At 39.1% G+C, this 12,517-nt stretch overlaps 1 protein-coding gene across 4 annotated transcripts in view; it reads left to right on the forward strand.

The window, feature by feature from the left end:
* gak (cyclin G associated kinase) overlaps positions 1-12,517 on the forward strand; it is a 123,729-nt gene that overhangs the window by 76,614 nt on the left and 34,598 nt on the right. For all 4 annotated transcript variants that reach the window (XM_073048343.1, XM_073048345.1, XM_073048346.1 and 1 more), the window contains exons 19-20: positions 4,026-4,219; positions 7,793-7,948. In XM_073048343.1, the coding sequence (XP_072904444.1) occupies positions 4,026-4,219; positions 7,793-7,948 (350 nt within the window). The remainder of the gene's footprint in view (positions 1-4,025; positions 4,220-7,792; positions 7,949-12,517) is intronic.

Genomic DNA, 12,517 nt, shown 5'->3' on the forward strand with positions numbered 1-12,517 from the left:
TTAGTAGACTTAGAAATGTATGGGCTTTCACTGTTGGATTCGTACATAAAATCTAGAATTGGTTGGGTTTGCTTTGTTGATATTTTTAATATAAGCAGGATCATAGGAGATCCAATTAAAAAACAAGAGATGTCTGCAGATGCTCGAAATCCAAGCGACACACACACAAAATGCTGGAGGAACTCAGCAGATACGGTAGCATCAATGGAAAAGAGTACAGTTGACGTTATGGGCCGAGACCCTTTAGCAGGATTGGAGAAAAAAAAATGAGGAGTAGAGTTAAAAAGAATCATAGGAGATTCCACTTAATGAAATCTAACAAAGTTCCATCGAACAGATGAGCAGGTGTTCATGGAAATTGAAATTTAGCAGTCCATAAGGTTAGTATGGTATTAATATTTTGCCAGCAGAATAAAATATTTCAAAATAAAACCAATACAACAAAGTATCAGGTAGTTTTTGTACAGATATTGAACTCTGTAAATTTAAGAGTGAACTGCAAAAATTGGGGCTATAGTTTTGTAATTGTTCTTCACCTAGTTATTCTGTTAGCCGAGTAAGCCTACCTATAATGATTTGTTTCAATATTTAAGAATACTTTAAATAGCGTCAGCAAATGGTTTAATACTCAATGTGCGAAGTGAAGTTATGGAAAGTGAAAAATGGAGTAAACGGTTGATTTTAATATGAAGTTATGTATAGATCTTTGGAACTTATTTGAAAAAGGACAGAGAATATGTTGGCATTACTTAAGCATCAGAGATCAGAGAAGCCCATTACAGTTTATGTCTGTGGATTTATGGTATTGTGTCCAAATATTTCACATTTTCGTTTCAGCTTTGGGACCAAACTGTGAGATAGATTTGTGGCAAAATAAAGGAAATGGCTTAGGAAGAAATGTAATGACCTGTGACTCAATACCTTGGATGGTGCTATCTGTCTCAGCAGGCAGAATACCTTGCTAAAATCCCTTGCTGAATTTAGCATCTTTCAATTCACTGATGATGCTACTGTTGTTAGATGATCAGAAAGCGTACAGGAGCAAGATAGATGGGCTGGGTTGGTTGAGTTTTGTTGCAACACTGGCCTTGCATTCAAATTCAGCAAAACCAAAGAACGCATACCAGAAATCATTGAGGAGTCGGTGGTGGAAAGGGTGACAGGCTTCAAGTTCATGGGCTTCAACTTGTCAGAGGATCTATCCTTGGCCCAACACATTCCTGTAGTTATGAAGCAAAAAGGAGGAAATCTGCAGATGCTGGAAATTCAAGCAGCACACACAAAATGCTGGTGGAACGCAGCAGGCCAGGCAGCATCTATAGGGAGAAGCGCTGTTGACGTTTCGGGCCGAGACCCTTCGTCAGGACTAACTGAAAGGAAAGATGGTAAGAGATTTGAAAGTAGGAGGGGGAGGGGAAAATGCGAAATGATAGGAGAAGACCAGAGGGGGTGGGGTGAAGCTGAGAGCCAGACAGGTGATTGGCAAAAGGGATACAGAGCTGGAGAAGGGAAAGGATCATGGGACGAGAGGCCTAGGGAGAAAGAAAGGGGGAGGGGAGCACCAGAGGGAGATGGAGAACAGACAGAGTGATGGGCAGAGAGAGGAAATAAAACTAAATATATCAGGGATGGGGTAAGAAGGGGAGGGGCATTAATGTAAGTTAGAGAAGTCAATGTTCATGCCATCAGGTTGGAGGCTACCCAGTCGGTATATAAGGTGTTGTTCCTCCAACCTGAGTGTGGCTTCATCTTGACAGTAGAGGAGGCCATGGATAGACATATCAGAATGGGAATGGCACATGGAATTAAAATGTGTGGCCACTGGGAGTTCCTGCTTTCTCTGGCGGACAGAACGTAGGTGTTCAGCGAAACGGTCGCCTAGTCTGCGTTGGGTCTCACCAATATATAAAAGGCCACACCGGGAGCACTGGGAACTCCCAAACAGTGCAGTGAAAGGCAGCTGAAGGGGCTAGAGCAATAAACAAGTAAGAGAAAATCTGCAGATGCTGGAAATCCAAGGAACTCATACAAAATGCTGGAGGAACTCCACAGGCCAGGCAGCATCTATGGAAAAGAGTACAGTCGATGTTTCGGGTCAAGACCCTTCAGCAGGACTGGAGGAAAAAAAGATGTCGAAGGGAAGATTTAAACTTCTTCAGGGTAGGTATCCTTGGAAGAGACTTTGTAGTGTAGTAATCCAATCGCAAACAAGAGAAAATATGCAGATACTGGAAAATCAAGCAACACACACAGTACTGGAGGAACAGCAGGCCAGGCAGCATCTATGAAAAAGAGTAGAGCTGATGTTTAGGGCCGAGACTTTACAGCAGGACTAGAGAAAAAAAGATTGAAGCAATAAATAGTCTGCTGGCTGGAGAAAATCAGCAGGTTGAGCCGCACTGTGGAAGGAAGGGAATTGAAAATGCTGCATATTTTTGTTAGAAGAACTTACTACAAATGTTATAAGACTGGGCGGTGCATTGGGGATTGGACATAGGGTATTAGGATTTTTGGAAGAAGTAACAAGTGTTGATTTAGGGCCAAAATGATATACCAAATGATGGAAAATAATTCAGTGATTAAGTCACTCCTATATTAAATCTGATCTAATGTGATACCTGAGCAGGCAGACTTGCACAACCACAGACTGTTGTTAATGGAGCCTCATAGGAGTTTTATCGTTAGTGGTTAATTTCTCACCAGGGTCCTGGTTTTAGATAACACTGCAAGCAGTTGTGCTAAAAAGTATTGACTTAACAAACAGTTGGAATTTAACAATGTCTCAGCACTTGTATGCAATTTATGTCAGATGGTTAAACAACAGCAGAGGCCCTGGGACAACTTAGAGAAGTACAGTATAGGAACAGGCCCTTTGGCCCACTTGGAGATCTTAAACTTTTAACACAACAGTTTATATATCAGTTCTCAGACTTAAAAAAGTGCAAGAGGAAAAAGTGCATTGGGCAAAGAAAATACAAAGTGGATTTCTCAGTGGTGCTGGTTGCAGGGTCAAACTTGGTATTGGGTGTAACGTCTTTCACACACTTGGCTACTCAGTATTTTACCAAATACTTTTTTCAGAAATAAAGAAATTGGTCAACGTTCTGAGCTACCAGCTACTTTTTGGAAATGTAAGAAATTTAGCTCTTTGCTGACAAGTTTGTCCTTTTATTGTATTTCATTGCTTTGAGGAAAAAGATACAGTAGGGGATTACTTTAAAGTAATTCTTTTTATATCTTGAAGCTTCCAAGTGAGTTGGTCCATTTTGGCATAATAATAACACATACATACATGCTTACGCATGCAGATCAAATTTTAAGGGCTGAATGGTAAATCTAAGTTTTTTCTTATTTGTTTTGAAGATAAAATTAGCAGTAAGCTGCAAAAAAAGGTTAGCAGGAAAACATTTACAGCCAAGAACTAATGGTGTAATCTCTCAAGCTGAATCATTCCTGCCACTGGAGTGCACAATTAAATCAAACCATTTGATAGATGATTCTACAGTCTTTATTTTTCCTAAGTGAATCTGATCATATATTTTGGTGGTGGTTGTTGATGTTCAGAAGAAAGACTTATTTCTGTTGCTGCTTAGGTTTAAATGTTGACCTCAAGGAACAGAATTCTGAGGAGTCACTGCTGTTTAAAATAACAGCTATATGCAAAATTCACAGATTATGGCTACTCATCTAAATATAATTTATAAAATTGAAGGAAATTGGTGTTTTGTTGTAATTGAGTCTATGTTAGAGTATAAGCAATTCACAAGCTCACAGTCCATATCCCAAGGGGTACAACGGGATTTGTCACATGAAAATACCACAATCTACAGCTCACTCACTATTTTGACTCCTGTTCCTTCATAGCCTCTGTATTTAATCCTGAAATCTTCTTCCTAACAACTCTGTAGGTGTGTGTCAATTGGAAAAGTAGGTTTAATAAGCCAACCTCATGGAAGCACATCAGGACCGAGCTAACTCATGGGTTTGGTTAGTTTTGAAATGGCTTTGACAATTCTGTGTTTCAGGTATGATCTTGATGCATGTGACATCCAGGAGAAATACCCAGATCTCTTCCAAGTAACTCTGGAAGTAGAGGTGGAGCCTGAAGAAAATTCCAGAAGTAACAACCCACCATGGGAAAACTTCATGACAAAGGGTCTCAATCCCAAAATCCTCTTCTCTAGTCGTGAAGAACAACAAGAGATGCTTTCTAAATTCGGTATGTTTAAGCACCAAATCTCAGTCCAGACAAGAGAAAATCTGCAGATGCTGCAGATCTCAATCCAGGCTGCCTGTCTATGTAGCTAATGGCAAAAATGTGAGGAATGAATGAGGGATGGAAGATTTCTGGAATTCTATTATCTGGAGAATATAATATGAGAAAACAAGTGTGAAAATTGCCTGGCATGCAACACCAAGAATACATACAAAAGCATGTCAAAATAGATGATAAAGGAGACAGGCAGGTAGATGAATGCATATTGGAAATTAATGATACAGAGCAATTCAGAGTAGTTCAAATAATTTAATTAAGCGATTGATTTAATTTGTAAATCTCTAGATCTCAGATTGTGTTTTTCCCCTAAGAGTGGTTACATATGTATTAACCTTTGCAAAAAATGGGATACTTCTATGAGAATTCTTCATTTCTCTTTGTCCCTCTCTTCTTGATGGATAACCAACGTATAACTCTGTGTAATCGTACACTGCTCTCACTTGACAGTGATTCTGAAAACGATAGCCATTATTTCATTTCTCAGGTTAAAAATGCTCATGTCTTGGATTTTGGATTTAATGGCTTCCCTCATTGATTGGAGGGAAAATAAGACTATTCAAGTTGATTCATGGTCCCTGGAGCAATTCCTTAACTCCTTTCCTAATCTCTGGAAGGTTAGTTTGCCAGCGGTTAAAATTGCTTGAGAAATTGTCTGTTTGAGGGAGCAGCTGGCAGCTGTAGCGCTGGTAAATTGAAACTAATTCTGTACATTGGATGTGTTGTGTGAGTATCCATCCTTTCCATTGGCAGTATTGTGTGAATACCCATTCTCGCCCCAGGAGTCAAGTTTGTATGTTCAAAATTAAAGCATTTGTCAAAGTAAATGCTTCTACTGACAGTCTCACTTCTCCTCTTTAGAAGATGTGAGTATTTCCACCAACCAGTATTAAACAACTATAGATGTATTTTAACTAGCAAGAGAGAAGTTAACGCTGGACCTTCAGGAATTAATTAGCCCTTTGAAGTTAACTTAAAGGTTCAAAGTTCACTGGTATGAAATAAACTAAATCAGATATCCCCTCAATCAAGTGAATAAAAATCCCACTACTTTTGCAGAAACAGTATATTTTATCTACCATTAGATAGAACTGAGATATAGGGAGCAGAAAAAAACATGAATAGATCATGGATTAAACATGTGTGTGGAATATTGTTAGCTGCAGTTCAGATCTAATTGTAACACAAAAGGCATGATTCAGATTGTCAGGCACAGTGGTCTCTTGTTTGCATTCATATTAGAGATTCTAAACAGTCTCAGAGCTGTCAACAAAAGGGATATTGGTGCTTGGTAAGAGTAGTATGCTTTTAAATTCTTTCTGTGTAGGGAGCATTGAAAAAATTACATTAAGTTTTTCTGAATGTTTAACTTGCATTGAGAGACCTTTAGCAAGTGTGAGGATGTACGCAAAGGTTCCATGGTAGGAGGGCTAGCTGATAGGTTTTTTCTTTAAAAAAAGAGTAAAGATCGAGACCCAGCGCTGCTCTCTGCCTTTACCCAGCCAATTTTGGATCCTGTTTGCCAACTTACCTCAGATTTCCAAAACTTCCTAAATTCTGCAACAGTTCAGTAAAGGAAAAGTGTAATATCTCTGAGTTTGATGAATGATTTGTGACAGTTGCAAGGACTTATACAAAGGAAGATGGGCAAATAAAGGGAAGAGAAGATAGTAGGTATAGTATAACATGGTACAGTATAATGTGAAGATTTTTATTTTCTTTATGGAACACAGAAAATCAATATCCATTAAATGTTGAAAAATATTAAATCCTGGTGAGGACAGTGATGTGGTGTTCTGAGTCATGAGATACAGAAAACAATCGCCAATATAGCACAGTTAAGCAGCTCTGTTGCCCTTTGGTACAAGTCGATTGGAATAGAGATGTGGGGCTGTTTGCTGGGATTGTACAAGGATTCGGTGATAAGTAATTTGGAGTGCTGAGTACAGTTTCAGAACCTGCGCTAAAGTTAGCATATTTATGCCTTCAAATCAGTGCATAGGTTCACCTGACTGATTCTTGGTCTTGGTCTGAGAGATTAAAAGTATCAATACATTCTCATCAGAATTTAGAAAAAATAAAATGCTCTCATGGATACTTGCAACATTCTGGGAGGAAATGTTAGCAAATGCTAAGTAGGAGCACCATCCTAGAATTTGAGACAGATGAAGGGAAATTTCATTTACAGAAGGTTGAAAATCCTGTGAAGACTGCAATGTTTACTTGTTGAGTACATTTACGACTGAGATTGATAGATACTTGGATTTGAAGAGGTGAGGGCTGCAGGAAGACAGAGTTGGAGTACAGGATTGGTCATCATGGTTTTGAATGGCAGAGCAAGAAGGAACAGGTGAATATGTGGCTCACCCATTTTATTTCTTTGACTTTTATAGAATCCACTGTCACAAGGATGAAAGAAACCAATAAAGATGTACTACTCAAAGAGAATTGTCTGTAATTGAAGGGGAAGAGCACATAGGGCTTTGGGGAATGAGCAAAAAAAAGAGATTTCATTAAATATTTGGCAGAGCATCATGGGCCAATTGCAGATCAGCTGTGTCATATGAATCTGATCACTGTAGTAGGTGAATTGTTTTCAAAGTTCAGCAGTGTGGCCCTGCTAAAGAATTTCAAGTGTTTTCTGGTCTCTTGCTCATTCATGCTGTGCTCTAGAGAGCATTAGAACTCACCTTTGCATTTATTCCACCTATCCCTGATGCATTAATCATATAACTTTTTACGATTTGTTTTAAACAAGAATTCTAGATCGTGAAATGTGAGTTGCTATACATGTGAAAGGAAATACTTCAGGTAGAGTGTAGAAAGTTTTGTGAGTACTATTCTAGCAGTGTTTCTTGGCACAATACACAAATGCACTTTTCATGTTTCTTAGCAAGTCAAAACAATCACATGGGGCTGGTAATTTTATTGCATTAGATATATATTATACATAAAATTTGTTTAGTAAAGACATCAAGTTGAGATTTTGTTGCTGGATTTTACTGAATTTCACTGGAGTGCTGTACGCTGAGAGGAGAGATGATAGAAGTGTAGAAAACTATGAAAGACATAGATCAGGTAGAATAGTTAGAACCTTTTTCCCAGGTGGAAATGTCATGGACTAGAGAGCTTAGATTTAAGGTGAAGTGATAAAGCTTAAAGGAGATTTACGAGGGAAGTTTTATTTACATGGAGAGTGGATCATGCTGCCACGGAAGGTGGCAAAATCAGATATAATAACATAAGAGTTTCAGGCATGCGTGAACAGGCAGAGAAAGGAGGGATATGGATACGGACCTTGTGTAGGTGTTTGGGAATAATTAGAATGACATCTGAAGGATCAGTTCCTGTGCTGTTCTTGTTCCACATTCTTTGTTTACTTTCATTATTCAGTATTAATTCTTAAGTAATGATGAAATGTGAGAATTAGTTTGCTTTACCTAATATTTAAAAAATGCTAAAATAGTTATAACTTCAGAGAATTCTGAGATTCATGAATATTTTTTCTGACTAATAAAGGAAAGCCGGAGTTGCCCAGACAGCCAGGGTCAACAGCACAGTATGATGCAGAAACACCTAAATCCGACCATGCTTCAGAGAATACAAGTGAAGATGAGACTTCCCATCCAAACAGTGAGACCTCCAACAGCTTTTTTGAAACACTAAATTGGGAAGGTAAGTGATGGTCGACTTTGATGAATTGTTTAAATCTTAGCTGGACCAGTAAATAGTGATTTCACTTCATTAACAAAACTTTAATATTTTTTCCACATGAGTTGTGACTTAAAACCATGAAAAGGAGGTTGGTGGACTTACTAAAGAGCTTATTAAGAGCTAAGTTTCCTTGGTGTCAAATTCACAAAGTGTTACCTACTATTTGGTTAGTTTTACATCTTCATTATGAACATTTAGCTAGTCTTCTCTGAATCTCTACTCTCAAGTAATTCCAGTCAGTTAGCTAACATAAAACATATATGATTTTGTATATGTGATATCAAATATACCTGTCAATAACTGTGCTGTTACACAGAATCTTTGGTGGAAAAATGAAGGCAAGTACTTTGTGAAGAAATGATAAACTAATAAGGATTTAGAGTGTCTTAATATATCTGTTGAAGCATTTGGGGATTCTTCTTCACCTTGTCTACTAGAGCAATCTCATGCCTTCTTTTTGCTCTCCTAATTTCTTTCTTAAGTGTTTTCTTGTACTTCTTATGCTCCTCAAGTACATTATTTGCTCCTTCCTACCTATACCTTTTTTTAAATAGGGTTTCAATATCTCTCGAAAACCCAGGTTCCCTAAACCTGTTATTCTTACCTTTTCATCTGCCAGGAACATACAAACTCTATACTCTCAATTTCACTTTTGAAGGCCTTCTGTTTACTGGGGTCACCTTTGCCAGAAATCAAACTGTCTCAATCCACATCTGCCAGATCCTTTCTGATACCTTCAAAATTGGCCTTTCTCCAATTATGAATCTCAACCTGAGGACCAGACATATCCTTCCCCATAATTATCTTGAAACTAATGGTAATATGATCACTAGATGCAAAGTGTTCCCCTACACAAGCTGTCACTTGCCATATCTCATTCCCTAATAGGAGATCTAGTGTTGCATTCTCTATAGTTGGGATCTCTAAGTACTGATTACAGAAACTTTCCTGAACACATTTGATAAACTATCCTATCTAGTCCTTTTATAGTATGGGAGTCCCAGTCAGTATGTGGAAAGTTAAAATCATATCCGTGTCTGTGATCTCTCTACAAATTTGCTCCACTAATTCCACAGACTGTTCGGTGACCTATAATATAATCCCATTAATGTGGTCATCCCTTTCTTATTCCTCAGCTTCAGTAGACAAGCTCTCCAGACTGTCCTGTCTGAACACTGGCATGACATTTTTACTGACTATTAATGCTATCCCACTCTATCACATGTAAAGCAAGGGTAAACTGGAACATTGAGCTGCCCTTGCCACTCCTGCAACCAGTCTCACTAGTGGCTACAATGTCATAATTCCACATACTGATCTATGCCCTAAGCTCATGTACTTTCCCTACAGTACTCTTTACACTGAAATATACACAACTCAGAACATTATTCCCAGCATGCTCAACCATTCACTTCCTGACTTTGTATATAGGCTTAACAACAACTTTCCCCACAATCTCCACTATCTGCTCAGGAGCTCTGGTTCTCATCCATCAGCACTCTTGTTAAAACCCTCCACCCCCCCCACCCCCCCCCGATCCCCGCACTCGGTGTAGCAGTAGCAAACCTTCCTGCAAGAATATTAGTCCCCCTCCAGTTCAAGTGCAAACAGTCCCTTCTGTACAGGTCCCATCTTCTTTGGAAGAGAGCCCAATGATCCAAAATCTGAAGCCCTCCCTCTTGCACCATCTCCTTAGCAATATGTTACCTTTTTCTGGTCTCACTATCATGTGGCATGGGTAGCAATCCTGAGATCACAACCCTGGAGTCTGTCCTTTAACTTAGCACCTAACTCCCTGAACTCACTTTGCAGGACCTCATCACCCTTCTTACCCATGTTATTTTTTTTTTTTATAAACTTTTTTTATTGTTTTCAAATTGTTACAGAATAAATGTGCATGAAAAAAAAGTGTTACCCAGCCCCCTCCCCTTAACCCCTCCCCCCTAACATCCCTATTAAGAAAATAAGAAAGAGAAAAAAAAAGGGAAATGCCTGGATGTTGGAAGATCCCCACATGCTCCACGGAGTTCTCATTTTTTTTTTTAAATATATGTTAAAGTTCTTTTTCTTTTCAATCTATAATAATACCTAATCTTTTCACTTTCGTGGTATCCTGGGAAATCTTTATAAAAGTCTCCATGTTGCTATGTGTGTCCCCACCATTCATCCAGGCAAAAAGATAGAAAAAAATTAAAATATAAAGGAAAAAAAAAATACCCCCCTACTAATGTTGTGGAAAAAAGACACAACATTACCCCCCTCTGCTGTACGGGTCATGGCAACCGCCATGATTACACACGTGAATCCCGCAGTAACCGATCCACAGCCTCCCAGCTCCCCCGCAACATAAAAAAGTATATGTATAAGAAGAGAAAAAAAATACTATTCTCATTTAGTATTTCTAAAATTTTGCTTTTCTCTTCTGTAATATCCATAAATGTCCATCACTTCTGTTCCTTGGGTCCATCTTCATCTTTAATCCATTATGTTTGGAAGCCTCTATGTGTAGTTAGCGAATAGATGGAAGTTCTTGTACAAACTCCTCCGCTTTTCGATAGTCGGAAAAAAAAAAATTTCCGTCCTCCAAAAAAATTATCAGTGTTGCTGGATGACGCATTGTAAATTTATAACCCTTTTCCCATAAGGCTTTTTTTGCTGGGTTAAATTCCTTCCTTCTCTTCAACAGGTTGTAACTTATATCAGGATAAAAAAGAATTGGTTTCCCTGCTATCATCAGTGGCCCGTTTCTATTTTTGGTACTTTGGGCAGCGGCCTTCAGGATCTTTTCTTTGTCTTGGTATCGTAAGCATTTTATCAAAATTGATCGTGGGTTTTGGTCAGCTCGAGGTCTTGACCTTAAAGATCTATGCGCCCATTCAATCTCAATTGGAGTTTCTCTTTCCATTTTCAATTTTTTAGGGATCCATTTTTGAAAAAAATTTATTGGATCTTCTCCTTCTATATCTTCTTTAAGTCCAACAATTTTGATATTATTTCGTCTACTGAGATTTTCAAGCTTATCAATTTTTTCCATAAATTGTTTTCTTTCTGATGTCCAAGCAATATTTTCCTTTTCCATTTTGTCCATTCTTTCAACCATGTCTTCCGTTGTAGTTTCCAAGTCCGTAATTCTTTTTTCCATTTTTTCCTGTCTCTTTGTCATTTTATCAAGCATAGTCTCCATATTGGTCATTTTTTTTTCGAGTTTTTTTTGGTTATTTTTAATTACTTTTAACGTGTCTAATTTACGCATTATTTGCCTCAAAGTCTTTTCTATATTTCTAGAAGGACTTTTACCTCCTTCAGCTGATCCTTCCGAGAGATTTAACTCTCCCTCCGATTCGCTATCACTTTCAGTTGCAGTGGTAGCTGGGCTTTGTAGTTCTTTTTGTTCCTGTTTGCGCATGCTCCATCCTTCGCGTTTACGCAGTTCACGATGGTTTTTTCCTTTGGAAGTGGCAAGCGTTGCCACCATCTCCTGTTCAGTATCACCGGCGATACAATGTACCTGAGATCGCGGCTCCTCGGTAGACGTGGGCCTCGCTCTTGTTCCAACTTGCGTAGTCTTCCCGGTATTAGTTTTCTTCATCTTCTTTCCTTGAGGCATAGCTTGACACAGTCCGGAGTCGTTTATAAGCAACTTTTAGAGAGTATTGACTAACTTTTCTTCATTTAAACATTAATTTATTAACTTTTTACGGGAGAGCTGGGTCCCTGCGTCTCGATCCTACGTCATCACGTGATGTCCCCCCTTACCCATGTTATTGATGCTGACATGGACCGTGATCTCTGGCTGCTCACTCTCCCAACTTAAGAATCCTGTGGACTCAATCCAAGATGTCCCAGACCCTGGCATCTGGGAGGAGGCAACATAGTATTCTCATCCACAGAATCTCCTATCCATTCCCTGATGAATGAATCCCCATCATTACAGCATGCCTCTTCTTTCTCCTTCCCTTCCGAGCCACAGATTCAGACTCGGTGCCTGAGACCTGAACAGTAAGGCATTCCTTTGCTAAGTCAGCCCCCAACAGTATCCAAAATGGTATATCTGTTGTTGAAGGGAACTGCCACTGGGGTACTCTGCAATGGTTGCCTATCCCTTTTCCCCCTTCAGATGGTCACTCAGTTATCTGTGTCTGGCACCTTAAATCATAAATGTCAAACTCAAGGCCCACGGGCCAAATCCGGCCTGCGGTGGAATTATCTTTGGCCCGTGAGATAATATCTAATTACTATTAAAGCTGGCCCCAGTAATCGAAGCGCCTATGGCGTATGATATGGCTAATGCTGAGTTTATTCAGGTACCAGGTTTTCAGGGTTTTTAGTGTTTATTCGGCAGTCTTCTTCATAAGAAACAGAATTTGTAAAGTGAAACACTTTGTAGTTATAGCAGAGACTGAGACACATGAGAGCAGGCTGAAAAAACGGAGGCAACGAAAGCTGCGTTCGCACGCGTCCGACTGATCCGGCCCGCATGAAGCTGCATTTTGCTCAATCCGGCCCGTGACCTAAAATGAGTTTGACACC

This window comes from Hemitrygon akajei, chromosome 6 (genome assembly GCF_048418815.1).
Source record: "Hemitrygon akajei chromosome 6, sHemAka1.3, whole genome shotgun sequence".
NCBI classification, from domain to species: Eukaryota; Metazoa; Chordata; class Chondrichthyes; order Myliobatiformes; family Dasyatidae; genus Hemitrygon; species Hemitrygon akajei.